Source organism: Quercus suber, unplaced genomic scaffold, assembly GCF_002906115.3.
Source record: "Quercus suber isolate HL8 unplaced genomic scaffold, Cork oak 2.0 scaffold_223, whole genome shotgun sequence".
In the NCBI taxonomy this organism is placed as follows: Eukaryota; Viridiplantae; Streptophyta; class Magnoliopsida; order Fagales; family Fagaceae; genus Quercus; species Quercus suber.
Window position 1 is genome coordinate 27,558 of NW_027069681.1, and position 14,634 is coordinate 42,191.

Consider the following 14,634-nt stretch of genomic DNA (forward strand, 5'->3'; position numbering starts at 1 on the left):
CATTTGAGGATTACTATGCGTCCGAAGAGAAGGAGGTGGTAAGGGCAAGACCCATTTGGAAGAAGGATCTCCAGAAAAGAAAGGTGGTTACAATTCGAGGAGATCGTCGTCCGTCCGAAGAGATTTTATTCCTCGGACACGAATAGTGTGGATCAATCGAACGTGTAGAATGTCAGAATGATCTTCCGAGCATTTCTATTGATCAAGATAAACTCCGAGTATATCTGGAGATGATAAGAATGAGGAAATATCTAAAGAAAAAAATGCTACCACCGTATTAAATGCACTGCAACAACTTTTCTGGCCGCATTAATGTGGAGAAGAATCCTGAACAGAGTAACCTCATCTACCGCTACACATAAAAAACTAGAGAAGATACATGACATGACACGCACTCAAATAGGAACCTAGATGAAGGACAAGTGGACGATAGAGATGAGAGGGGAGTGTGTTATATAAAGAAGAAGGATTCCTAGAAGAAAGGGGTCGAGAGTTAACCTAAAAAGCTGTAACTTGTACTGAATTAATAAAAATTCTCTTCGGATTCAAATTCGCTTAGCCTTTGCATGTACTTTTACGTTGGTTTTTACTTGCATGCCATAATCAATTGTTGTTAGATCCATAGTTAATCTTGCTCTATCACCCACGTTCTACAAATTTTATTGTTTTTGGGCTTGGGCCACAAATCCAGACCCTACAGATTGCAAATTGAAAATTACATAAACCAAATTGACTACTACTCAAAATGTAAGGACTAAAATGATATTTCCACTTCTTCTTTTTTTAAGTGATAGTTATTATTTGTGTCTATATCTATTCTACTATTTAAAGAGTTTTCTCTATTTAGATTTCTACTTTTTGATGCCCAAAATGCCTCAAATTCACATGTTTAGAAAGTTTAAATATCGTATAAAATTACTAATTTTAGAACTCCTAAATTGTAGATAAATTTTAAAAAGCATAAACTAATGGCTTTTCTTTAAAAACAAAATTATATACAATTTTTTTTTTCTTTGTTCTCTTGAACATATCTATTTCCACGTTCTCATTAACTTTATACTCTCAATAACAAGCAATTACTTCATTCTACATGTTTCTCCATCTTTATCATCTTTTCTCTATATTCTTCTAATTCTAAAAAAACAAATCCAATCCTACATATCTATTCCCATGTTCCCACTAATTTCAAGAGAAGACAATCACTCAAAATTTAATTAAGAAGGTATGAACATACCATTTGTTTTTAATAAATTTCATCATATTACTTTCTCTTTTCTCTGTCTTTTTTTCTCTAATTACTCCACCGCCATCATAAAAGTAGGCACTACGTCTTTAAATCTTTCATATTACGAATTTCTCTCATCTTAATTTGTTCATTTTTTTAAGTTAGCCTCATAATATTCCTCCTGAGTGAGCAAATATGTAAACTTGGAATAAATGAAAAATTATAACACTAAACCTCAAAAAAGAAAAAGGAAAAAAAAAAGAGCTTTATCACGGTTAAGGTGAGGCTAGTTTATTTTATTGTAACTTTATGATGTTTTCTTTGAGATAACAAATATTGATATATTTCACTCTTGATTTCTTTTCGTTTCTTCTTCTTCTTCTTCTTCTTCTTGGCACACACAAGGGTGGTACTTTCTATGCTAACTGTTATTTAATTCTATCACATCAATATTTTCCAGTAAACCTCAAGGGTACTGCAAATTGAATTATGACGCAGCGTGAGCAAACTTTGCATTGCAGTCACTATGAGGAATGATAGAGCTGTGGTTAAAGGAGTTTGGTCTATGTTAATTCCTAGCTGTGCTCCTGAAGTAAAAGCCCAGGCAATTCGTTGGGCCTGATGCTAGCAAAGGAACATAGCAAGTGTAGAATTATTATTGAGGGATATTGCAAAATTTGCCCGGATGCTCTGAATAAGAAAGATAACAAGCCCGGTTAGGAACTATTCTCTTTGATTGAAGACAATTTAGCTTTTGAGTAAGCAGCTTTTTGTTTCTGGTTTGGCCAATATTCATTTATATATATATATATATTGTTTCATTTCTAACTATCAGCAGAAAGATTGCAAGGCCGATACTGTAAACTACAACTGCGATTGACAAACCTTCCTAATGATGATTTGGAGCAAATGCTGCTTAGCTATGAATAATCAATGCGAGAAATTATTCTCTCCTGAGTCCTCTGGCAAAAGCGGGGCAATTCACCTGATTAACACTCAGACTCAGAGCAACAATGGGAAAATTGAAGTAGGCCTTCTAACTTTTTCCTTTCTCCTAATTCACATATAGAAACAAGAAAATTACAGCAGGCTCCAATTCTCTTCAGTCAAATGGATCTATTCGGGGGTCATGTTCGCTGGCCATCAACATTCCAGTGCACAGGCATGTTGGGCACATCACCTACACATGGAAGATAAATATCGCAGCTCAGTTTAATATATGGTTAATTAATCTCTGTGTGCAGGTATTATTGAGGAAGAGAGGGTGAGAGATTACTAGTGGCACTACAAAAGATCAAGTAAACAATTGCAAGTACACAAGTGGCCAATCTGTTGCCTGTATTAAATCTTTTGTTGTAAAATAGTTGCAGATGCGATTTTTACATTTTGTGTTGGATTGTGCAATTTGTTTTGGTTTGTTAGCCGTGAGGTTTCTTGGTTGTAACATGTTATATCTTTCAGTTGAAATGAAATACCCTAGTCATCCCAAAAAAAAAAAGTACACAAGTTTGAAAATGCCAATCTATTTTCCACAGATATTATATATATCTGATCAGAGTATATACCTTTCCTGCACCGGAGCAGTTTTGACACCTCTTAGTTGTGGGCACTTGCAAAGGGCGATCAGAAACACTTGATACTGAGAGAGGATCAATGCTCAAGCATACACCGCTTGCAGAGCATCGAGCACAGGCCAAATAACCTGACCATTGGACAACAGAAGATTTATTAAACCATTAAATAAGTACAAGAAGAAACATTATGAGTGTTTTCTTTTGGACCCTTCCCCTGCTCCCCTCACCTCCTTTCCAAAATAAATAAACAATCAATTTGACAGCAAATGGAAAAATGATAATACAAGATCCGTGTACTTCTGAAAATCTTGTGGGAGACGAACTGTCCCATAAGCATCTAAAATACATTGCAGCTCAAATACAATATCACACAATGCAATCAGAAATTTATCAGCTGCACTTTCATCACTTTGTATTCAGCAGCAAATTAATTCAATAATGACTCATAAATATGGAAACCCCTCAGACTAAGGGAGACTTTGATAATTTTTCATCATAACAGAACCAGGTCTAACTCAAATTTAAAAAGCTTGTTTGTACCACACTATTCAGCCCATAGACTTATAAAATTTTACTCAACAACTAATGAATGAAGATGAATGTGTTTGGACTGCAACTGTTAAGCAGGGAATTCAACTTCTTTAGACATACAAGAAAATTTCCTCAATTGTAATTTCAACATACCAGTTCCATTGCAATACTTGCATCTTTTCTTCTCTTGTTGCTCTACATTGTTAGCTTCAATTAACATCAAAGCTGAAATAACACCCACTGCCCCACCCGAAAAAGATGCAACAATGGGATCAACCTGGCTGATTAAGAAATCAAACAACTGTTATTTAGAGCAGTAACCAAGAAGATGTGTCTTTCATCAACACCAAAGTTTTGGTTGCTTCAGACTCAGATTCATAAATTAGGAGAAATGCAACCCTGGTGAATACCTTAACTGCATAGGCAAATGCATGCTGCGTATGAAATCTTCATATGAGGTGCCACCTAAACCTAGTTTTAGCTCCAGCTGCCATAGAAACAATTTTAGACATTTGATGAGGATCATGGTTAAGCATTAAAAGAACATAAACGCCATTATGGTTTTTTATATTATCTGACCATAATGGTGTGAAACTGAAAATTAAGGCTCCACATACACACACATAAACATAATTAAACAAATGGGTTATTCAAATTTGACAATGAAATATTGATACTTTCTAATTATCATTAAATTGAATGAGAATCGATATAGATGCTCTTATAAACTTACTGTAGGTGCAATAAAACCCCCGAAGATGATTATTCCAGATATAAACGATGCGCTAGTCAAGTACAGTTGCTTCAATGTCTTTGGTGTCTACTTCAAAAGAAAAATATAGAAGGTTACCCAACACATTAAAAGATAAATGCCCTAGTAACACAGACCTCACAAGAAAGTAAAAATTTGAAGAGATTAAAAACTAAAAAGAACAAAGCATAAGAGCGTGCTGTTCCTGCACACAAGCTTAGAGGATATCCAAGAAATGCATTAGGAAAAATGAATTGACTAAATGATGCACTTGCATTCATACATATCAATAACTACCTAGTTAAGGGGAAAAAAAAAGCAAATCATAGGATTCTAAACATCTTGTCCCACAACTTCTTCATTGGCATTTTTCTTCTCTGTCACTCATAATGAATGTAAAACACAATTTCCAAGGTTAAATTATGGGTGCAAAATTGAGTGTCGACACCACTCTCTCTATTTTCTCTTTGCACCCAAGTTATTTTTCTACAAACCCCACCAAATTTATGATTGATTCTTCCAAGTGCATGTGTTCTATTAGTTGGTAACTATTAGTGTGCTCTGTCACGTGAATATCCCAGTGTTCTTTGCACAATCATTTATTCATTTTGAAACTCACCACATGGGGGAGAAAAGGAATGGACGACGGAATGTCTGGCATCTCATTGGCTTCTTCCTCGCTGCTCTCGTTGACAACTTTCACATTCTTGATGCGCTGTTGTACTCTCAGTCTCCTTACCTATACAATAATTGATTTTCAAATATTTAGAAAAACAAAAATCATAGAAAATGCAAGAACTAAGATCCTCTAGAGTTATTAGAGTAACTCCACCGTAGAGTTTCTAAAATCCTATCCATCCATTTTGAAATGAGCAGATTGGATTTTTTCCAAATCATCAATAATTTAAATTGATACAAAAATTGGCTAAAATCAACATTTGTTTAAATGTTGATGACATGTCAAAATCCAATCCACTCATATTAAAATGGATGAATAGGATTTTTAGGAACTCCACCGTCTAGTTACCTAATAACTCCAGAGGATCTTAATTCAGAGGAATTATGCTCTAGCACTAGCAAATAGCTAAAATAAACCACGAGTAATGCTACAGACACAAAAAAATTTAACAATATTTTTCAAAACAGCTGAATTGATAAGTTTTTATTGGTTCTCATATGGGTTCACCTTTTTACCTACCAATAACAAATTGCCACTTCAGCAGTTATGAAATGTTGTTGTGAATCTGGATTGATGTACTATACACATATACACATTATAGACTAAATGTCACAACTTTTGACACAACTATCCTACACGACATACTGTACCTAGATAACTGTAACTTTCACACTTGCACATGGACTCGCCATTTTTACTCTCATAGTCACAGTTTTCCATGTAGACAGTGGTTACAAAAGTTGTGGTGCTAGAAAGAATTTCATTCAAAAACAAAAAAAAAAAAAAAAAAAAAAACTTTACCTCTTCCATGAGGAGAAAGATCTTATTGCGTCTACTCCTTATGTTATCTTGGATTTCCCTTAGCTGCATCTGAACGAAATCCTGAACAGTTTCTGGTCCTTCTATAATACAAAAATTGCTACAAAAACAAAAATATTTGTATAAGATTTCGTAGAACTTTTCATATATTATATTCAAGTTTTACAATTCAAATATTTTTTTTTGTATACAAATTTTCTCGGCAACCAAACAGAATATAAAGAAAACAAACCTGGGATGCTATCGTTGGAGGAGTCCTTTGAGGAAGAAGAAGAAGAAGAACAGAGGAATCGAGGGCGTGAACGTGAAGGTGAGGAGGTGGGTTTGAATAGAGCGAGAGGTTTTGGGAATCCATTGGAAGAGGTACCGAGAATTAGGGTTTTGGAGTATCGAGCTTTTGTGAAAGAAAGTGAGAGTGGAGATGGAGAGCCATTGTTTCTATCTTCTATTCTTCGTTGAATTTCATTTCCTTTTTTAGAGAGAGAGAGAGAGAGAGAGAGAGAGAGTGTGTCTGTGAGAGTGAGAGTTTTGTTTAATGGATTTGGTTTGGCTCGGTGGGAATCTACGAGAAAATCAGAAAATAGAGTGAGAATCTAAGGCCTGCTTTATATCCAACGATGTATGTAAGGCCACGTCTTACCTTGTAAACCGATTCACCGCGAAAGATTTTTGTTACAGTTGACTGTAATAGTCGGTATGGATGATTTTTATTTGGATAAGATTTTATTTTTTGGTAAAATATTATTTTGATAGAATACTTTATTAAAAGTTTGATTTTCATCTTTAAACTTTTAATAAATAAGTTTGTTTTCATTCCTAAACTACTTAAATTTTTTTTTTTCTAAATTATTAAAAATATTTTAATTATTTTGATCCTATATTTTATTAAAAGTTTGATTTTCATCCTTAAACTTTAATAAGTTTGTTTTTCATCCTTAAACTATTTAAAAATTTATCTTTTGTCTCTAAATTATTAAAAATATTTTAGAAACAATAAACAAACTTATGTTAAAGTTTAGGAACTAAAATAGTATTTACAATTTTTTTTTCTTAAACTTTATAAAGATTTTTTTTAATAGTTTAGAGATAAAAATAGGGATATATTTTTTTTAATAGTTTAAAGACCAAAAATAAAATTTTTGGTAAAATTTAAGGCAAAAAATAAAACATTTTCAATACTTTAAGGATAAAAAATAAACATTTCAATAGTTTATAAAAGGAAAAACAAAATTTTAAAGTTTAGAGATGAGAAACAAACTTTTGATAAAATTTATAAACTAAAATAGTATTTTATGTTTTTTATTTTATATATTTTTTAATAATAATAGTTTGGTTTAGATTTTCATCACCACGTAGGTTCATTGAATTAGTTTTACATGCAATAATTGATAAAATATTGTTGGGTTTTACATAGATATTGAAGTTTTGAACAAAAGTTGTCTAATATTTATTAAATTTATATTAATTTTGATGATGTAATAAAATTTAATTCACTTATTTCAAAATAAGTGGATATGGGATCTTAGGGACTCCACGGTGAAATTATTCTAAGAATTTTTTATTTTTTATTTTTTGAGAAGATATTCTAAGAATTTTTAAACATATCTTAATGCTATCATTCACAGTAACTATCCATGATAGTTTCAAGAAATGATGAATCAACTATAGTGTGAAAGTTATTAGCAATGTTTTAAGTTTCAAAGCTTTGTTTCTAGGCTGTTGTTTTCGCTCAGTCAAGAGAGATTGCAACACATACGGTTGCTCACATTATTGCAAAGTTTTCTCTCAAGTCTAAAATGTCTTTCTGTTTTAAAAAGAACAATCCTCAAAGAGTCCTCGACTCAGTTTGTGAGGAACATCATTCCCTCTTTTCTTGTTGGATCTTAGGGACTCCACGGTGAAATTATTCTAAGAGTTTTTTTTTTTTTTTTTTTGAGAAGATATTCTAAGAATTTTTAAACATCTTAATGCTAATCACTCACAGTAACTATCCATGATAGTTTCAAGAAATGATGAATCAACTATAGTGCGAAAGTTATTAGCAATGTTTTAAGTTTCAAAGCTTTGTTTCTAGGTTGTTGTTTTCGCTCAGTCAAGAGAGATTGCAACACATACAGTTGCTCACATTATTGCAAAGTTTTCTCTCAAGTCTAAAATGTCTTTCTGTTTTAAAAAGAACAATCCTCAAAGAGTCCTCGACTCAGTTTGTGAGGAACATCATTCCCTCTTTTCTTGTTGAATAAACATTGCAGATTAAAAAAAAGAAAAGAAAACTATAGTGCCAAAGTTCATCCATAATTGTGGCATGTGAGCCTAACGGCCAGGATTTTGGTACTCAAAAATATTTTATGAGTTCAAATCTCTCATGTTGTCAAGTATTAGCCTCCAAGAGCGATGGGACAGTGGCTTAAGCTCAACTGGATTTTCTTTTGGCTGTCATGCTGCACAAAGTGAAGAGTATTTTCTTTGAGGGTTGATTTCTTCATTATTATCTTGAACTAGCTACGAATCCGCGTGTTGCACGTAATAATTATTTTATGGTAGTTTTATTTAAAAAAATTTACAATTTAAACTAATCTAATAATGAGTAATGTATTTCATAATTATATTTTTATTTATTATAGGAACAATCATAAATGTAATATAGAAACAATCCAAAACACCAAAAAACACGTAAAGTTAAAAAAATTAATAAAACTTAACAATGATTAATTGAACCAATATTAGGATAAAATTTTGTTTTTGATAATTTATTAAGGTTATTTTCTTTGTAGAAATTATAATTTCGGCCTCCCAAAACATATTATCAGATAAACAATTATTAGCAAAATCTAAGAATTAAATTTCTATACATGCATTGTTATAAAATAATAATAATTAAAATAAAATTGCAAAAGTTAAAATTTGTCACCTATCCGATTATTTTCATTTGACTAACCTTTGCTTTTCTTTAAATAAATGGCATTATAGAGTACTTTGCCCACTACAAAGGATTAGAAAATAAACAAAAATTAGTAAAGTCTCATAGATTAACATTTAAATTGAACACTATAAACAATCATGCTATGTAATAGAATAAATAGAAAATTATCCAAATCATGCTATGTAATAAAATAATATTATATTTTTATATGCTATATTTAATTCTTTATAATGCAATAGGATAACATTTAACAATCAAAGAGAATTTAAAAAAAAAAAAAAAACAACAACAACAATTTAAAAAAAAAAAAAAAAACTAAATCGCACTAACCCAAAATAGAGTTTTAAAGAATATAAAAAATTATCAACCTAAAGTAGAGACGCAAGAAAAATAAAAAAATCCACCAAAAAATTTAGAGAGAGAGAAAGGGAACTTTTTTTTTTTGTGAGGGAAAACTATGTATAGAATAGAAGAGATAGTGACAAATTTATAGTAAGAGGGTGTGAATAAGAAGAGATAAAAATAAAGAAAGATGAAGGGAAAGAGGAAGAATAATATTAATGTAGAGGATAGTGGGAAGATGAAAAGGTAAGGGAGGGAGAAAGATTGAAGAAGTAGTGAGGAGATGAAATAGTAAGGGAGAGAAAAGTTTGGAGAAATGTAATATTAAAAAAATAAATGTTAAAACAATTATAGAAAAATTGAAAAAAAAAAAAAAAACCCTAAAGCTTGAAAGGCTTCAACGTTTTGTTTTGTTTTATTTTATTTTATTTTATTTTTTTTCTTTTTAGCTAAAAAAACTCACACAAAACTTTAAAGTTGAACTGAAAAGGTTTTGGGTTGGGCTTGATAATGGAACTAAATAAATAAGAGGTAGGCTAGATTAATTATACAAATTTATTATAGGGTGATAGTGGAAGTAAATAAATAAGTAGTGGGTTGCATTTGAAAATTGTAAAAACCATTTTAAAATTGTAGGAAAAATTATATTTAAAAAAAAAAAATGACGTAGCAGCTAATGTGGCGCAATGTGAGAGTATCAGCATTAAACGCTACGCTTCAGCTTTTAGTAATATATAGATATAGATTATGTTGAAATATTTAGTGAAGGTCCATATAGAGACAATTCCTTTTGATTTTTAATTTTTTTTTTCTAATAATATGGCTAATGATCATAAATGACTTATAGAATGGCTTCAATTAATAAGATAAACAAGATAGCTTTTCAATTTCATATTCAAAATATGACAAAAAAATTACATCATTCAATAGCAAGGCCAAGAACTTTTCATCTTTAAAAATTGAAAATTGACAAGCATAATGCAACTAACATGAAAAACAACAAAATAACAACAAAAGGAGAAAACCAAGTGCTAAAACCTCCATATTCTTCATAAGGATCATCTTCCCAGTCCATAGCCTCTTTGCTGTACTTTCTTCCCCCTGCACTAATTGCACCATTTTCTCTTTCAGCTGATCTAATATGAGATAAAATGTGAGGAAAAACCTTCTTATATGACTCTTCTCCAATCAATAGGTCCGAATGACCAAAGCCCTCCACTACAACTCTTTCATGTCTAAAACCAGGCTGGTGTAATTTCATGTACTTGTTAGCAAGAAAAGAAGTCTTTGGAGTTGCAAGGATAGTCCTTAAAACATTTTCAATACTTTAAGGATAAAAAATAAACATTTCAATAGTTTATAAAAGGAAAAACAAAATTTTAAAGTTTAGAGATGAGAAACAAACTTTTGATAAAATTTATAAACTAAAATAGTATTTTATGTTTTTTATTTTATATATTTTTTAATAATAATAGTTTGGTTTAGATTTTCATCACCACGTAGGTTCATTGAATTAGTTTTACATGCAATAATTGATAAAATATTGTTGGGTTTTACATAGATATTGAAGTTTTGAACAAAAGTTGTCTAATATTTATTAAATTTATATTAATTTTGATGATGTAATAAAATTTAATTCACTTATTTCAAAATAAGTGGATATGGGATCTTAGGGACTCCACGGTGAAATTATTCTAAGAATTTTTTATTTTTTATTTTTTGAGAAGATATTCTAAGAATTTTTAAACATATCTTAATGCTATCATTCACAGTAACTATCCATGATAGTTTCAAGAAATGATGAATCAACTATAGTGTGAAAGTTATTAGCAATGTTTTAAGTTTCAAAGCTTTGTTTCTAGGCTGTTGTTTTCGCTCAGTCAAGAGAGATTGCAACACATACGGTTGCTCACATTATTGCAAAGTTTTCTCTCAAGTCTAAAATGTCTTTCTGTTTTAAAAAGAACAATCCTCAAAGAGTCCTCGACTCAGTTTGTGAGGAACATCATTCCCTCTTTTCTTGTTGAATATATAAACATTGCAGATTAAAAAAAAGAAAAGAAAACCATAGTGCCAAAGTTCATCCATAATTGTGGCATGTAAGCCTAATGGCTAGGATTTTGGTACTCAAAAATATTTTATGAGTTCAAATCTCTCGTGTTGTCAAGTATTAGCCTCCAAGAGCGATGGGACAGTGGCTTAAGCTCAACTGGATTTTCTTTTGGCTATCATGCTGCACAAAGTGAAGAGTATTTTCTTTGATGGTTGATTTCTTCATTATCATCTTGAATTATGTTGAAATATTTAGTGAAGGTCCATATTGAGACAATTCCTTCTGATTTTTAATTTGTTTTTCTAACAATATGGCTAATGATCATAAATGACTTATAGAATGGCTTCAATTAATAAGATAAACAAGATAGCCTTTCAATTTCATATTCAAAATAAAAAAAAAAAAAAAAAAAAAATTACATCATTCAATAGCAAGGCCAAGAACTTTTCATCTTTAAAAATTGAAAATTGCCAAGCATAATGCAACTAACATGAAAAACAACAAAATAACAACAGAAGGAGAAAACCAAGTGCTAAAACCTCCATATTCTTCATAAGGATCATCTTCCCAGTCCATAGCCTCTTTGCTGTACTTTCTTCCCCCAGCACTAATTGCACCATTTTCTCTTTCAGCTGATCTAATATGAGATAAAATGTGAGGAAAAACCTTCTTATATGACTCTTCTCCAATCAATAGGTCCGAATGACCAAAGCCCTCCACTACAACTCTTTCATGTCTAAAACCAGGCTGGTGTAACTTCATGTACTTGTTAGCAAGAAAAGAAGTCTTTGGAGTTGCAAGGATAGTCCGTCCTCCGGAAATATAAAGCGTTGGGAGTGACATTCTCTCAGGATGGATCAAATATGAGTTGTTTCCTTTGCTGTCAACGATGTTACCAGCATTGCAGATTTTTCTAAGGTGGGGAAATGCTGCCATGGGAAGCATTGTGACATTTTGTTTGTTTAACCAGTAGTGCATGCTGGGGCTTAGGTTTTCATGCCAGAATGCGTTTCCAAATAGACCAGAAAAAAGCTCACACTCATTGCAGGTGCATCTCTCATACCGTGGAATCATAAGGGCAATGGACTTCAAGAGCCGATGACGCAAACTAGACTTTGATGTTTCCAACATAGGCAGAATTTTATTCTTGCCTAGTATGACCATTGATAGCTGCACGGTGAATTGAAAGACCTTCTTAGGCTCAAGGAGAAAGAGGTTTGTACAAAATTGTGCTATATCATGTTATGTCTTCATAAGACCTAGACATCTTATTTATTTACTTTTTATTTGTTTGCTTCTTGTTATTTGTTATTTTTATTCTGATTACTATAATTGGCTGAACATATTAGCAAGTTTGAGTCAATCAAATTCTGTATATTTTCGTGGAAACTAAATTTCATTACAAGAGAGAGAAAGAGAGCTTACGGGGAGCAGAGGAAGCCACATTTTAAACATGGATAAAGTATTTAGTTTGAAGAACATTGAAGTGTTGGTGCAAGACAAAGAAGCTATATTGGTTGCAGAGACATGCCCTCCCATGAGAGCAATATGTATGACTAAGCCTCCAACACAATGTGCAACANAACAACAACAACAATTTAAAAAAAAAAAAAAAACTAAATCGCACTAACCCAAAATAGAGTTTTAAAGAATATAAAAAATTATCAACCTAAAGTAGAGACGCAAGAAAAATAAAAAAATCCACCAAAAAATTTAGAGAGAGAGAAAGGGAACTTTTTTTTTTTGTGAGGGAAAACTATGTATAGAATAGAAGAGATAGTGACAAATTTATAGTAAGAGGGTGTGAATAAGAAGAGATAAAAATAAAGAAAGATGAAGGGAAAGAGGAAGAATAATATTAATGTAGAGGATAGTGGGAAGATGAAAAGGTAAGGGAGGGAGAAAGATTGAAGAAGTAGTGAGGAGATGAAATAGTAAGGGAGAGAAAAGTTTGGAGAAATGTAATATTAAAAAAATAAATGTTAAAACAATTATAGAAAAATTGAAAAAAAAAAAAAAAACCCTAAAGCTTGAAAGGCTTCAACGTTTTGTTTTGTTTTATTTTATTTTATTTTATTTTTTTTCTTTTTAGCTAAAAAAACTCACACAAAACTTTAAAGTTGAACTGAAAAGGTTTTGGGTTGGGCTTGATAATGGAACTAAATAAATAAGAGGTAGGCTAGATTAATTATACAAATTTATTATAGGGTGATAGTGGAAGTAAATAAATAAGTAGTGGGTTGCATTTGAAAATTGTAAAAACCATTTTAAAATTGTAGGAAAAATTATATTTAAAAAAAAAAAATGACGTAGCAGCTAATGTGGCGCAATGTGAGAGTATCAGCATTAAACGCTACGCTTCAGCTTTTAGTAATATATAGATATAGATTATGTTGAAATATTTAGTGAAGGTCCATATAGAGACAATTCCTTTTGATTTTTAATTTTTTTTTTCTAATAATATGGCTAATGATCATAAATGACTTATAGAATGGCTTCAATTAATAAGATAAACAAGATAGCTTTTCAATTTCATATTCAAAATATGACAAAAAAATTACATCATTCAATAGCAAGGCCAAGAACTTTTCATCTTTAAAAATTGAAAATTGCCAAGCATAATGCAACTAACATGAAAAACAACAAAATAACAACAGAAGGAGAAAACCAAGTGCTAAAACCTCCATATTCTTCATAAGGATCATCTTCCCAGTCCATAGCCTCTTTGCTGTACTTTCTTCCCCCAGCACTAATTGCACCATTTTCTCTTTCAGCTGATCTAATATGAGATAAAATGTGAGGAAAAACCTTCTTATATGACTCTTCTCCAATCAATAGGTCCGAATGACCAAAGCCCTCCACTACAACTCTTTCATGTCTAAAACCAGGCTGGTGTAACTTCATGTACTTGTTAGCAAGAAAAGAAGTCTTTGGAGTTGCAAGGATAGTCCGTCCTCCGGAAATATAAAGCGTTGGGAGTGACATTCTCTCAGGATGGATCAAATATGAGTTGTTTCCTTTGCTGTCAACGATGTTACCAGCATTGCAGATTTTTCTAAGGTGGGGAAATGCTGCCATGGGAAGCATTGTGACATTTTGTTTGTTTAACCAGTAGTGCATGCTGGGGCTTAGGTTTCATGCCAGAATGCGTTTCCAAATAGACCAGAAAAAAGCTCACACTCATTGCAGGTGCATCTCTCATACCGTGGAATCATAAGGGCAATGGACTTCAAGAGCCGATGACGCAAACTAGACTTTGATGTTTCCAACATAGGCAGAATTTTATTCTTGCCTAGTATGACCATTGATAGCTGCACGGTGAATTGAAAGACCTTCTTAGGCTCAAGGAGAAAGAGGTTTGTACAAAAATGTGCTATATCATGTTATGTCTTCATAAGACCTAGACATCTTATTTATTTACTTTTTTTTGTTTGCTTCTTGTTATTTGTTATTTTTATTCTGATTACTATAATTGGCTGAACATATTAGCAAGTTTGAGTCAATCAAATTCTGTAATTTTCGTGGAAACTAAATTTCATTACAAGAGAGAGAAAGAGAGCTTACGGGGAGCAGAGGAGCCACATTTTAAACATGGATAAAGTATTTAGTTTGAAGAACATTGAAGTGTTGGTGCAAGACAAAGAAGCTATATTGGTTGCAGAGACATGCCCTCCCATGAGAGCAATATGTATGACTAAGCCTCAACACAATGTGCAACAACATGTATCTTTATGCGC

General features: G+C 31.8%; 1 protein-coding gene across 1 annotated transcript; it reads right to left on the minus strand.

The window, feature by feature from the left end:
- Positions 1-1,916: 1,916 nt before the first annotated feature.
- LOC136070277 (protein ORANGE-LIKE, chloroplastic) lies at positions 1,917-5,698 on the minus strand. Its single transcript, XM_065780008.1, has 7 exons — positions 5,562-5,698; positions 4,701-4,820; positions 4,064-4,150; positions 3,741-3,817; positions 3,484-3,611; positions 2,791-2,927; positions 1,917-2,405 (listed from the first exon to the last, which is right to left on the minus strand). Exons 1-7 carry the CDS (start codon positions 5,628-5,630, stop codon positions 2,328-2,330), a joined length of 696 nt encoding a protein of 231 aa, XP_065636080.1. The 5' UTR covers positions 5,631-5,698; the 3' UTR covers positions 1,917-2,327.
- Positions 5,699-14,634: the final 8,936 nt, after the last annotated feature.